Genomic DNA, 15,309 nt, shown 5'->3' with positions numbered 1-15,309 from the left:
AAACACGGCTAACCTGGTGGCTGAACTTTGTGACTTTGTCCTCACCCACAACTATTTCACATTTGGGGACAATATATATCTTCAAGTCAGTGGCACTGCTATGTACCCGCATGGCCCCTCAGTATGCCAACATCTTTATGGCTGACTTAGAACAACGCTTCCTTAACTCTCGTTCCCTAACACCCCTACTCTACTTGCGCTACATTGATGACATCTTCATCATCTGGACTCATGGAAAAGAAGCCCTCGAGGAATTCCACCGAGATTTTAACAATTTCCATCCCACCATCAACCTCAGCCTAGACCAATCCACACAAGCGGTCCATTTCCTAGACACTACTGTGCTAATAAACGATGGTCACATAAATACCACCCTATACCGGAAACCCACTGACCGCTATACTTACTTACATGCCTCCAGCTTCCATCCCGGACACACCACACGATCCATTGTCTACAGCCAAGCTCTAAGATACAACCGTATTTGCTCCAATCCCTTGGACAGAGATAAACACCTACAAGATCTCTATCAAGCATTCTTAAACCTAAAATACCCACCTGCTGAAGTGAAAAACAGATTGACAGAGCCAGAAGAGTACCCAGAAGCCACCTACTACAGGACAGGCCTAAAAAAGAAAATAACAGAACACCACTAGCCATTACCTACAGCCCCCAACTAAAACCTCTCCAGCGCATCATCAAAGATTTACAACCTATCCTTAAAGATGATCCTCACTCTCACAGATCTTGGGAGACAGGCCAGTCCTTGCTTATAGACAGCCTCCCAACCTGAAGCAAATACTCACCAGCAACCGCACACCATACAACATAAACACTAACCCAGGAACCTATCCTTGCAATAAAGCCCGATGCCAGCTCTGTCCACATATCCATTCAAGTGACACCATCACAGGACCTAATCACATCAGACACACCATCAGGGGCTCGTACACCTGCACATCTACCAACGTGATATATGCCATCATGTGCCAGCAATGCCCCTCTGCCATGTACATTGGCCAAACCGGACAGTCTCTACGCAAAAGAATAAATGGACACAAATCTGACATCAGGAATCATAACATTCAAAAACCAGTGGGAGAACACTTCAACCTTTCTAACCACTCAGTGACAGACTTGAAGGTGGCAATTTTGCAACAAAAAAACTTCAAAAACAGACTCCAAAGAGAGACTGCTGAACTTGAATTAATATGCAAACTAGATACAATTAACTGTGGTTTAAACAAAGACTGGGAATGGTTGGGTCATTACACCAATTGAATCTATTTCCCTATGTTAAGTTCTCCTCACACCTTCTATGGGCCATCTTAATTATCACTTCTAAAAGTTTTTTTCCTCCTGCTAACGATAGCTCATCTCAATTGATTAGACTCTGCCTGTTGGTATGCATACTTCCACCTTTCCATGTTCTCTGTATGTATAAATATCTCCTGTCTGTGTGTTCCATTCTATGCATCCGAAGAAGTGAGCTTTAGCTCACGAAAGCTCATGCTTAAATAAATTTGTTAGTCTTTAAGGTGCCACAAGTACTCCTGTTTTTTTTTTCTTTCTCCCTCTCTGTCTCGCTCTGCATGCTGGGTAACTGCCTCTCACCTGAGCCTCCAAAACTGCCTCACTGCGTCTGGCTGCGCAGGCGGCGGGCTCAGGGTGGGGACAGGGGAACCCGACTGCGCGAAAAGCCAGGCGAAGCCGCAGACCGCGGTGTCATTACGTCTAAACAGCGACGACTTTTGCTTGTACTGCAGCGACCCCTGGCGGGAGACGGCCCGAGTTCCCAGCAAGTGAAACCAGGAAACTGTCTCCATCACATTCCCAAGGGAGTTCGTCTCCGCCGAATTCCCTGGCGACTTGCGAAAGGGAGGAAGATATCAGGCTGCGCAGTGAAACCTTACAAATTAATTCCGAATTCGCGCTAGGTGGTGGGAAATGATTAAATCACATTCTGCTTTACTAGCCAATCCGTGTGTAAATCGTCTTTTCCAGTAACCTCTGTGGCCACCCCGCAGGTGCAAGGATGGTGTTGATAGATAGATAGATAGATGGATGGAAGGAGAGATAGATAGATGGGTGCATATGGGGACGGATAGATAGATAAGAAGATAAGAACGGCCACACTGGGTCAGACCAAAGGTCTATCTATTCTGCCTTCCAACAGTGGCCAATGCCAGGTGCTCCAAAGGGAATGAACAGAGCAGGGCAATTATGGAGTGATCCATCCCCTGTCATTCATTTCCTGGCAAACAGAAGCTAGGGTCACCATCCCTGCACATCCTGGCTAATAACCATTGATGGATCTATCCTCCATGAACTTATCTAGTTCTTTCTTGACCCCTGTTATAGTCTTGGCCTTCACAACATCCTCTGGCAAAGGTTGACTGTGCATTGTGTGAAGAAATATTTCTTTGTGTTTGATTTGTCTGCTGCCCATTAATTAATAAATAGATAGATAAATAGATAGATGGGTGCATTGGGGAGTGAGAGAGAGAGATGGAGGCATATTGGAATAGATAAAATTTCTCGATACTTTAAATGACTGCTTCATGGAGCAGCTGGTATGGGAACCCACAAGGGGAGAGGCAACTCTAGATTTAATCCTAAATGGAGTGCAGGAGCTGGTCCAAGAGGTAGCTATAGCAGGACCGCTTGGAAATAGTGACCATAATACAATAGCATTCAACATCCCTGTGGTGGGAAGAACACCTAAACAGCCCAACACTGTGGCATTTAATTTCAAAAGGGGGAACTATCCAAAAATGAGGGGTTTAGTTAAACAAAAGTTAAAAGGTACAGTGACTAAAGTGAAATCCCTGCAAGTTGCATGGGCCCTTTTTAAAGACACCATAATAGAGGCCCAACTTCAATGTATAGCCCAAATTAAGAAACACAGTAAAAGAACTAAAGAAGAGCCACCGTGGCTTAACAACCATGCAAAAGAAGCAGTGAGAGATAAAAAGACTTCCTTTAAAAAGTGGAAATCAAATCATAGTGAGGCAAATAGAAAGGAGCACAAACACTGCCAACTTAAGTGCAAGAGTGTAATAAGAAAAGCCAAAGAGGAGTTTGAAGAACTGCTAGCCAAAAACTCCAACGGTAATAACAAAATGTTTTTTAAGTACATCAGAAGCAGGAAGCCTGCTAAACAACCAGTGGGGCCCCTTGATGACCAAAATACAAAAGGAGCGCTTAAAGACGATAAAGTCATTGCGGAGAAACTAAATGGATTCTTTGCTTCAGTCTTCACGGCTGAGGATGTTAGGGAGATTCCCAAACCTGAGCTGGCTGTTGTAGGTGACAAATCTGAGGAACTGTCACAGACTGAAGTGTCACTAGAGGAGGTTTTGGAATTGATAAACTCAACATTAACAAGTCACCGGGACCAGATGGCATTCACCCAAGAGTTCTGAAAGAACTCAAATGTGAAGTTGCGGAACTATTAACTAAGGTTTGTAACCTGTCCTTTAAATCGGCTTCGGTACCCAATGACTGGAAGTTAGCTAATGTAACGCCAATATTTAAAAAGGGCTCTAGAAGTGATCCCGGCAATTACAGACTGGTAAGTCTAAAGTCAGTACCGGGCAAATTAGTCGAAACAATAGTTAAAAATAAAATTGTCAGACACATAGAAAAACATAAACTGTTGAGCAATAGGCAACATGGTTTCTGTAAAGGGAAATCGTGTCTACTAATCTATTAGAGTTCTTTGAAGGGGTCAACAAACATGTGGACAAGGGGGATCCGGTAGACATAGTGTACTTAGATTTCCAGAAAGAACTTTAACAAGGTCCCTCACCAAAGGCTCTTACGTAAATTAAGCTATCATGGGATAAAAGCTTAGGTCCTTTCATGGACTGAGAATTGGTTAAAAGACAGGGAACAAAGGGTAGGAATTAATAGTAAATTCTCAGAATGGAGAGGGGTAACTAGTGGAGTTCCCCAAGGGTCAGTCCTAGGACCAATCCTATTCAATTTATTCATAAATGATCTGAAGAAAGGGGTAAACAGTGAGGTGGCAAAGTTTGCAAATGATACTAAACTACTCAAGATAGTTAAGACCAAAGCAGATTGTGAAGAACTTCAAAAAGATCTCACAAAACTAAGTGATTGGGCAACAAAATGGCAAATGAAATTTAATGTGGATAAATGTAAAGTAATGCACATTGGAAAAAATAACCCCAACTATACATACAATATGATGGGGGCTAATTTAGCTACAACGAGTCAGGAAAAAGATCTTGGAGTCATCATGGATAGTTCTCTGAAGATGTCCATGCAGTGTGCAGAGGCGGTCAAAAAAGCAAACAGGATGTTAGGAATCATTAAAAAGGGGATAGAGAATAAGACTGAGAATATATTATTGCCCTTATATAAATCCATGGTAGGCCCATATCTCGAATACTGTGTACAGATGTGGTCTCCTCACCTCAAAAAAGATATTCTAGCACTAGAAAAGGTTCAGAAAAGGGCAACTAAAATGATTAGGGGTTTGGAGAGGGTCCCATACGAGGAAAGATTAAAGAGGCTAGGACTCTTCAGCTTGGAAAAGAGAAGACTAAGGGGGGATATGATAGAGGTATAAAAAATCATGAGTAATGTGGAGAAAGTGGATAAGGAAAAGTTATTTACTTATTCCCATAATACAAGAACTAGGGGTCACCAAATGAAATTAATAGGCAGCAGGTTTAAAACAAATAAAAGGAAGTTCTTCTTCACGCAGCGCACAGTCAACTTGTGGAACTCCTTACCTGAGGATGTTGTGAAGGCTAGGACTATAACAATGTTTAAAGGGAACTGGATAAATGCATGGTGGCTAAGTCCATAAATGGCTATTAGCCAGGATGGGTAAGAATGGTGTCCCTAGCCTCTGTTTGTCAGAGGATGGAGATGGATGGCAGGAGAGATCACTTGATCATTGCCTGTTAGGTTCACTCCCTCTGGGGCACCTGGCATTGGCCACTGTCGGTAGACCAGATACCGGGCTAGATGGACCTTTGGTCTGACCCGGTACGGCCTTTCTTATGTTCTTATAACGTATCTATCCATCTGGATAATGTGCTTGCTGATGTCTTGGAAAAGTTTATTTACTTCCATGGTTTACTCTTCCCTGTACTGTTCTTCTTCATTCCCCCTTAAGGGGGACTTTCTTAGAAATTTTCCAAAGTACCACATCTCAGTAGTCGCACATGTAAATAGTTAGGCGCATAGAGACATTTTTGTAAATTTGGCCCTAAATGTTTTATTCCTCCCTTTTTGTTCTCCCTGGTCGTCCCTCTCCCCCACATCCACAGAAGTGTTCCTCACCTTCTGCTCACCTCCCCCCCCCCACACACACACACTCAGCCCTGGAGTAGGGGTGGGATATTTATTTCCCAGGGGCTGCCCCTGGCTATCACATCGTGTTGCTCCGAGCACAGAAATACACCACAGCGTCTGCCAGCCTCACACAGTGCAGGGCCAGGGTGCCAGATGCTTTGTCAGTGGAGATGTACAGAGCTCCCTTCGGCTTGGGGCTATTAATGGTTTCCTTGTATCCTGTAAGTGAAAACTGGGGTCCTGGGTTCGGGAGCTGCTGGTACCATACTGTGCTGTCACTCGCCTTGGTGGCATGGTGGGAGCAGATCAGGTTCAGTTCACCTCCCTCCAAAACTTCTGCAGAGCCCAGCTGCTGGATCTCGGTTCTGCCCGGGGCCACTAGGAGAGAACACCAACAAGATAATTGATTCAGTGGGCGTGAAACTTATGGGGGACCCTGGGGGTAAATCCCCTTTCGCCAGCCCCCATCCAGAGACTGCCCTGGCTGTTTCCAAGGGTGGTGGGGGGTGGAAGGGGACCAGTGTTTTCCCCAGGAGTTGAAATTAGAGAAAGTGTTGGAATATTTGGGGGAAGGGGAAGGGCCGATGAGGGTTGAGACTGTTAGGGAAAAGATGAGCTGTATGGCACCAGAGTAAAAACTGAAAAGTGTTTCACAACCATTTTATTAGATTTAACTCATGTTTTAAAATCATCACACAAATTAAAGTTGGCTACTTAAGCCTACTATGAAGCACTATATCTACATCCTTCTTGGTTTCCTGTTGTAATTTTGCACTCTTTGGTGGCTCCTTGTGTGTCTGGTACTTCCAGTCCTTCATGACACGCTCATGATCAGGCAGAATGCGACTTCTTTCAGAACACAAAATTCTATTCAGTGAGGAAGAAGAATGCAATGTCAGAAGAAACGAATTAGGCCCTTTCCCCGCAGAGAGAAGCAGGGCCGCCCAGAGGATTCAGGGGGCCTGGGGCAAAGCAATTTCGGGGGCCCCTTCCATAAAAAAAAGTTGTAATACTATAGAATACGATATTCTCGTGGGCAGTGGCGTAGCCAGGTTCTAAAATCAGGGGGAGCGAACACACACAAAAAAAGGCACCACCCAACATATCAAATTACTAAATACATCCACTCCCTCCCACTTCCTGCCCCCTTCAGAACACCCAATGCTCCTTGTCCTCTGACTGCCCCCTCCTGGGACCCCCGTCCCTAACTGCCCCCCTAGGACCCTACCTCCTACCTGTCCCCTGACTGCCCTGACCCTTATCCACAGGATAAGGACTGCCAGGATTCCCACGCCCCATCCAACCACTCCCCGTCTCCTAACAAGACCCCCAATGTACACCAAGACACAAGGGGGAGGGATAGCTCAGTGGTTTGAGCATTGGCCTGCTAAACCCAGGGTTGTGAATTCAATCCTTGAGGAGGCCACTTACTTAGGGATCTGGGGCAAAAAAATTGGTCCTGCTAGTGAAGGCAGGGGGCTGGACTCAATGACCTTTCAAGGTCTCTTCCAGTTCTAGGAGATTGGTATATCTCCAATTATTACCTTTATTACCCCATAATCCAAAGTGCATGTGTGTGTGGGGCAGTGGGGAAGGGACCACACACAGCTCCTGCCATTGACGGTACATGGGTAGCTGCTTCTGCCCTCGCACCTGGATTTAGTGTTTAGCTAGAAGCCTTTGCAAGCAGGCAGAGGGATACTGCTAGCAAAGGGGGCGCTTGTTTAAGAGTCTGATCCAAACAGACTAGCAGAGAACACAATAGCTCTGCCTCTGCCATCCCAGCAATGAACCCATAAAAAGAGAGGCAGAGACGTGCTTAATACAGTGCATGGGGTGGAGAGAGAGTACAGACAAGGGACGGGGCATGGAGAAAAACCACAGAGACGGAGAGAAGGAGAAAGTGAGGAAGGAGGAGAAGCCAGAAGGCTGTGTCTCTGGAGGGAAGGCCTGAGGAAGGGGCATTTGGATGCAGCATGTTAAGGAGACCCTTGCAAACACAAGGGAAAGAAGCAGGGAAGGGATTGCAGAGGACAAGCAGGGTTGCTCACACAGTCTCTGCTGTGGGCCCTGTGGCATTGGGTAGCAGGTCCTAGGAAATGAAAATTCCCTTAACCACACAGAATTGATAACTGCTCCCAAATCCTTTTGTGCCATGGCTGAAAGCTTAGAAGAGCTTAAGCTGTGAGATGCATGGACTTCCTGAATAAACATCTCTTGTGCAGTGCCTCAAGCAGGTTTGCACTGTAGGACCCAGATGAAAAGCCCAGCAGAGAAAGCTTGCAACTGTCCCAGCTCTTTCAGCGGCGTTTGGGGCCTTTAAATCACTCAGGCTGCACCTTCCAAATAAACTGCATGAACACAGCTCAGACAAGCAGGCTGGGGGCCGTGCAGGCTGCCCGGGCCAGCTGATAGCACTTCCCACTGAAGGCTGCTTTTATATGCTTGTGTTTTGCTGTTGGAAAGAGGCCCAGACTTCCTCCCATCTAACCCCCTCTTGCTCCCTGCCTGCCCCACCCCCAGAAAGTCCCCGCCCTGCTCCGTGACTGGCCCCGGGGCCCCTCTTACCACCACGCAGCTCCAGCCCCTGGTTGCGTCCGGAGCCCAAGTTAAACACCTGCCAGCACCCAGCCCCGCCCCCGCAGCCTGCGAGGCAGCACGAGGGGCGGGGTCTGGCTGCTGGAGGCCCAATGGGAGCGGCTCAGTCGGGCCCTGGCAGCCAATCAGCAGTGCCGCACTCTGCATGGGCGGGGGAAGACTCCCGGACCTTTCTACCCTCTTACAAATTCCTGCTGAGGCGCCAGGTAGGGGAATGTGCTCAGTGGGGGCGCGGCGCCCCTCCTGCTCCCCCCAGCAACGCTCCTGCTTGTGGGGGCCCCTGCAAGACCCGGGGCCTGGGGCAAATTGCCCCACTCCCCCCCCGCCCGGCGGCCCTGGAGAGAAGCCGAGCGAGCTCTGTCTTCTGAGGGCTGAAGGAATCCGGGAACGCTGCTTCCGCTCCGAATTAAACTGTGACTCCTGGCGTCAGGCATCAAATCTGTCTGTGCTTGGCTGGCAGCTGCCTTTCCGCTGCGCGGCTAAAAAGTCTGGCCGGGCCCGGGAGGGGCCGGGCCCGGGGGGGGGGGGGGCGGCGTGGGGAGGAGATGGAGCGAGAACTAGATGTCTAGAAACACCAGAAAGTGGTCTCGATTCTGGAGCGTTCCTGTCGGTGCCGCAGCGCCCTCTGTCGGGCTCTGGTGTGAACTGCACAGGGGTACGGGGGAGCAGAAGTTCCGGCTTCCATAGAGGAGTCGCGGTTTCTAAAGGAAGGAGAGTGGGGGAGGGGCTAGGTTAGTTTTGTTTGTTTATTGTTGCTATTGAAACGCGGGTGATAATATTACAGCTTTGAAGCCAGAGATATTTCTCATTCCGCTCCCTGAAGGGAAGATGGTTTCCCACTGGTTATGTTTAGTAATGAACTTTCCTTTAGAAACTGTCGTATAGGAAGAAGAGGAAAGAAAATTAATTTGTGTCTCGGATTTGTTATAATCTAGTCACCGCAAAGAACACATATGGAGTGACTCCGGATTTACGCTGCTATTCACACAGCTGTCCCAGGATCTGCAGACCTGGGTTCCAGTTCCCAGCGCCTTATGATATGGCCCCATTGACTCCACTGGGGCTCTCCCCATTTATAACAGCTGAGGGTGGGTCCCTTTGGCTACCAGGGATTTACACTGCTTTGCACCCGCTGGGGATCTGCCCCTGCAGCTCCTCCGCCAAGCTGCCTGTCAGGGGACGAGGGTTTTTGCCCTGAGCCCAGCTCTGCCCGTGTCACTGTGCATCCACCGCACACAGGTAGCTGCCTGAGTCCCCCAGCTGGGGGTCAGTGATGTGCAGGGAGCTGCGTTTCCCACTTTCCAGGCGCTCGCCTATGAACCGCCGCCCCACAGTGACATTCTGATTAGAGCTCACGGTCAGCAGATGGGTCGGCCCTTGCCCAGGCAGCTGCTGGTACCACTGGAAGGCTTGGAAAGCGCTGGTGAAGGAGCAGGACATGGTGGAGACCTTCCCTTCCCCAGTGACCAGCGACTCGGGGCTCTGAACCACTTGGGCTTCACAGCAGGAGACTGGAGGGAAACAAAATAATAGCAGTTAACATGAAGAACATGAGAATGTCACATTGCCTGTTTATGTGTGGCTCTATCTATCCAGCCTCCCCTCTGCAGCCTCCATCCACCATTCTATTGTTCCAGCCCCAGCATCTATATCTACATGGCTATATATAGATACAGATTGAGATAGATCCTTCCATCAGCATCTGTGTATATAGTTCTGTTCAATCCCCGAATCTTAAAAAACAGGACAAGAAATGCTAACAAAGAACTGCAAAGCAACATTACTGTCCACATAGATCAGAGGCTGAGATATGTCCAATGGCAGATAGATAGATAGGTAGATTAGATGGGGTGTATGGGGATAGATGGGGGGGTAGATAGATAGAGGGGGTGGATGGGGATAGATAGATAGATAGATAGGTAGATTAGATGGGGTGTATGGGGATAGATGGGGGGTAGATAGATAGAGGGGGTGGATGGGGATAGATAGATAGAGGGGGCGGATGGGGATAGATAGATAGGTAGATTAGATGGGGTGTATGGGGATAGATGGGGGTAGATAGATAGATAGATAGAGGGGGCGGATGGGGATAGATAGATAGATAGATGTGGTGTATGTAGATAGATAGATAAGAGGACTCCCCCCCCCCCCTGACATCTAAGAGTCCGCATCTTTTTACCCTGCAGAGCGAGAAAATATCGGTTTCACTCCCAGAGCAAAGCCAGGGTGAGGAGAAGGCGCCACGGAGCAGCTCCACTCTCGGAGCCCATGGTGAGCTCCGCTTCTTCTCTCCCTGGCAGCAGAGGAATATACCGAGGCAGAGTCAATCCGGGGAAGGTCTGCGGGAGAGGAGACCAGCGGAAGCGAGAGTTCTCCCTCCCCTCAGGTTACCGCTTCTCAGGGGAAGGATTCTCCGCCCACAGAAGCTGCTGTTTCGGTCTCTGCCCCGGGGCGGAACAGCAGCTCTGCGGGCTGGGCTGGGCTGGGCTGGGTCCGGCCCCGACCTCAGGCTGTGGGAATTAACCAGGGTTCGCGGGGGGGAGGTGAGCACTCTAGCGCCATCTGCCGGCCTGGCACAGAAGGGGGAGGGGAAGAAATTCTCTGCTTCAGGGGGATCCCAGGTAGAAGATGGTAGGAATGATACAGACCCACCAGGGCCGGCTCCAGGCACCAGCAGAGGAAGCACGTGCCTGGGGCGGCACATGCCAAGGGGCAGCATTCCGACTAGTCTTGGGGTGGCACAGTCCAAGCGGTTTGTTGTTGGTTTGTTTTGTTTTGTTTTTTGCGCGTCGGCAGTTTGTTTTGTTGTTGTTGTTGTTGCTTGGTGCAGCAAAAATGGTAGAGCCAGCCCTGAGAACCAGCACTGCTTCACCCCCTTACTCCAATGGAGTTACAGCTGATTTACACCCCCTGAGGATCTGCCCCATTACCTACAATAGAGAGCGTCTGATTCGCACCAGATGAGGATCTGACCCAGTGACGTAAATGAAGATATTGCTGATTTGCACCAGCTGGGGGTTTGATTCAGTGACTCCAGTGGAGCAACAGTCACTTTACACCAGCTGGGGATCTGTGCCTGCAGCTCCTTGGCCCAGCTGCCTGTCACAGGCTGAGGGGTTTTGCCCTGAGCCCAGCTCTGCCTGTGTCACTGTGCTCTCACTGCACACAGGTAGCTGCCTGAGTCCCCCAGCTGGGCGTCGGTGATGTGCAGGGAGCTGCGTTTCCCATCTTCCAGTACAAAGGAAGAAAGACCCAAGGGACTTGTAGCGTCATGATTCTCGGGTGGCGGGGGGCCGAGGTGAATTTCTGACACCTGTAGTAACTGGGCACTGAGATGCAATGGGTGCCTGCCTCATCTCTGCCTGATTTTTCTTTTCTTCTCAGACACATCATGTGACTCACACGCCAGCCTAGGATCCTGTAGTGGCCTCAGCTTGCTGACCTGCACAAGCTGAACTGCTTTCTCACAGCTGTACACCCCCAGCACAGACAAATGCACCCAGCATGAGGGGATTTCTTGGGACTATCTGAACAGCACCAAACACGACAAAGCAGGAGAGTCCAATGGCTATAATGCTAGCTAAGGCCTGGGTTCGAGTCCTTCCTCTACCACGGGCATTCTGGGGGCTTTGGGAATTGGGCAAGTCACTCAGGGCCATGTTTTTAAAGGGATGACCAGTGGGGTTTTCAAACACACCCAGGACCCCTAACACCCATTGATTTCAAAGGGTGTTTGGCACCAAGGCACTTGTGAAAAATCCCACCAGGTACCTAAAGCCCTTTAAAAATCTGCCCCTCTGTTCCTCAGATCCCCAGCCATAAAATGGGGGTAACAGCACTTTCCCACCTCACATGGGTGTTGTGTGGACCAATGAAGTGCTAGTTGTGAGGTGCGCAGACACTGTGGTAATATGGCCAGAGAAATACCCAATGCAGGCAGTGTTAGGCTGGAATGGTCAAAGATTTCTGAGGAAATTCATAGCCCAGTTTCCCTTGCATTCCACAGGGAGCTAAGCACTTAATTCCCTTGGGCTCCTTTGAAAATACTTTAAAAGCTACCTGGGTGCTTTTGTCTCCCCTAGACCCAATCCCTGCAGTAGCTCAGCACCACACAAACATAAATGGATTTAGCCTGTGATTTTCAAAGGAACCAACGGGAGTTAGGAACCCATGTCCTGTTGAATTTCAGTGAAGTTTGGCTACCTAGGTCTATAGCTCTCTTTGGCTATCCCAACCTTGAATTCAACAGGACATGGGTTCCTAACCTGCTGGCCATGAGCCTTCAGGAGAACGCTACCGAGCAGCGGTTCGTGGGGCAGCCACTGGAAGATGGGAAATGCAGCTCCCTGCATATCACTGACTCCCAGCTGGGGGACTCAGGCAGCTACCTCTGTGCAGTGAGAGCAGAGTGAGTTTGTTGTGTTTGAGACTTTGTGAGTGTGCATTTGTGTTTGATCTGCATGTGCATGAGTTTGGTATTTGTGGCTAGCTTGTGTGTGTGAAAGTGTCACTGTGAATGTGTGAGTGAGAGAATTTGAGGTGTGTGAGAGTGACTATGTAGATGTTTGATGTATGTAAGAACAACTTTGGTATATATGTGATTCTGGGTGTGAGTGACTTTGTGTGTGTGTGAACTGTGAGTTCACATATGTATGAATTTGTGTGTGTGAGAGAGAGAGAGAGAGAGAGTGATGTGTGTGTGTGTCTGTATGTATGCAAAATACATAAGTAGTTGTGTGTCTAAACAAAATGTCAATGCCCAGGCTGAACTGACGATGTGCCTTTATATTTGATGATAATAATAGAGTAAAACTGTGGAGGAAAACTCATGCACAATTTTTCATTAATTCCTGCAGCTGTCAAAGTGAAACGCCATGGCCACCAGATGGCAGCACATGATCACAAGCCTGTTCGCTTTCAGAACAGGGTCTGGCACATTTTTATTACATTTTCTTTTCAGATCAACCCAGCAGGGCCTGAGGCAGCTCTGCTAGTTCGCTCTCGGTTTTAGGTAAAGGGGAACCATCTACTTTCAATGCAGTTTATAGTCCCTTGTGATTTGAAAACACAGGCTGAGAGTTTGAAATCAGCCGAAGGGAATTAGATGTCTGATTCCCATTAAAATTCATGCAGATTGAGCATCCACATTTCCAAAGCAGCCTAAGGGAATTAGATGCTGAAATCCTATTGAATTTCAATGGAAGTTGATCCTCTAAATCCTCTAGGCCTTTTTGAAAATGCCAGCCTCCGTATAAATCTGAGAGCACTCTTTCCAGGAATAACTCCTCTGCCCATACGGCGATGTTTGCCCCTATGCAGAGGGGCCAGTGTGAGCCCCAGGTCCCAATTAAGTCCATAAATTGAAGGCAGAAGTGAGGGTTAAGCATCCCTTGGGTTAAGTGTCAACCCAGGATGGAATTTCAGCTGGGATTTCCGAAGGAGCCTAAGGGACTTAGATGCTCAGCACTCATTGGATTTGAATAGAATCGGGGTCCCTAACTCCCCAAGGAACCCATCCCAGGCTTCGCCAGCCCCAAGTGAGATATTAATAGATTGACTGATGGATAGATCCTAAAGTGAGAAGAGACCTTTGGGTCATCTAGTCCAGGGGTTCTCAAACTGGGGGTTGGGACCCCTCAGGGGGTTGCGAGGTTATTACATGGAGGGTCGCGAGCTGTCAACCTCCACCCCAAACCCCGCTTTGCCTCCAGCATTTATAATGGTGTTAAATATATAAGAAAGTGTTTTTAATTTATGAGGGGGGTCGCACTCAGAGACTTGCTATGTGAAAGGGGTCACCATTAAAAAGTTTGAGAGCCACTGATCTAGTCTGACCTCCTTCATGAACATAGACCAAATAATGATCCTCAGGGATTCCTGCACCCAGCCCATAGTTTGTGGTTGACATAGAGGAGAGACACCCAGTCACGATTTAAAGATTTCAAACGATGGAGAATCCACCGTCTCCATGGGTCAGTTGTTTCAGTGTTTAATTACCCTCGCTGTTAGAAATGTGCACTTTCTTTCTAGTCTACATTTGTCTCACCCCGGCTTCCAGCCATGGGATCTTATTCTGCCTTTGTCTCGTTCCATCTCCTCTTTGCAGCAAATTTCTGAGTATCATTCTGGTGCTGCCTTTTCCCAGAAATCAGGAAGAGGTTTTCATTTCCAGGAAGCCAGCTGTGGCAGGTCTCACCCCACTTCATAGCCCTCTACCCCCACCCCCATCCCTTTCCCACATGTGCTCACCTCCTGACTTCACCTGCAGGAGTCAGTTTCTTACAGTAGCGGAGAGGTGTCAGGTTTTTGTTCAGGGCTCCCTATTAATTTCAACACTGTGTGTATCTCTACTGAAAGCGCAGAAGTATACGGCCGCGTCCCCCAGCTCCAAAGTTGTGATCCTCAAACTGACGGAGCTTTTGGATTTCTCCAAATAGAAAAAAAATCTCTCCCCTGCCTCATTTCTCTTTTCTCCCCCAGAATGTTGCCAAGAAAGGAAAATAAACTTTTCTCTGTGGGGCTGTTTGTACCAATAAAAAATATAGCTGCTAGCCACAGTTTCATAAGTGCAGTCCAGGGAAACAGACTCATGCTCCGCCCCTGACACTGAAGGCTGGGTCTGAGTTACAGCATCTTCCATGCTGGAGCCTGGCACAAGGAGAGGGGAAAAGAGAGGTTAGTGGGAGGATCCTGTCACTGAGGTGAGTTCTTGGTTCTGGGATTTTTAAAGGAGCTGAAGGAATTTAATGGAATCATGGAAATGTCAGGCTGACCTCAAGAGGTCGTGTATTTCTTCCCCCAGTGCTGAGGCCATGAGACCATCCCTGATGGGTGTTTGTCTAACCTGATCTTCAAACCCTCCAACGATGGGGATTCCACACCCTCCCTACTTAACGTGTCCAGAGTTTAACTCTCCTTATGGTTAGAAAGTTTTTCCTAACATCTAATCTCACTCTCCCTTCCTGCAAACTAAGCCACTTACTTGTTGTCCCACCCTCTGTGGACATGGAGAACAACAGATCACTCTCCTCTTTATTTAGACTCCTAGATTCCATTGAAATTCAATACCAGTGGGATTTGGGCACCTAAATCCCTGCCTGAGAACACCCCTTCTTGCAGAGGAGGAGGAGGGGGAAGGTCTGTTTAATCTCTCAGCGCCGGTAATGAACGGGGGAGGCACGTGAAGAATCTTTCAGAAATGGGATTTGGAATCTTACTCACTGAAAAGCAAAATCAGCACAATGGCTGAGTCCCGGACTGTAGCCATCACTTCAGCAGCTCGTCTCTTCTGCAGGGCACTGCCGCTTTTCCCTCCAGCCAGCCTGGGAGAGAGTCACGCAGGCGGCAGCTCTTCTCCTCCCCCTGCAGCCCTGGGCAGAG

General features: G+C 48.5%; 1 gene segment (V, D, J or C); it reads right to left on the bottom strand.

The window, feature by feature from the left end:
• Positions 1 to 9,144: 9,144 nt before the first annotated feature.
• On the bottom strand, positions 9,145 to 11,588 carry LOC120380689. The segment is given in 2 exon segments: positions 9,145 to 9,440; positions 11,540 to 11,588. Coding segments are annotated over 2 exon segments (345 nt in total).
• Positions 11,589 to 15,309: the final 3,721 nt, after the last annotated feature.

The sequence above is a fragment of the Mauremys reevesii genome, linkage group 13 (genome assembly GCF_016161935.1).
Source record: "Mauremys reevesii isolate NIE-2019 linkage group 13, ASM1616193v1, whole genome shotgun sequence".
Taxonomy (NCBI): Eukaryota; Metazoa; Chordata; order Testudines; family Geoemydidae; genus Mauremys; species Mauremys reevesii.
Note: the sequence above shows the minus strand (reverse complement) of the source record. Positions and strands in the feature narration are given on the sequence as shown.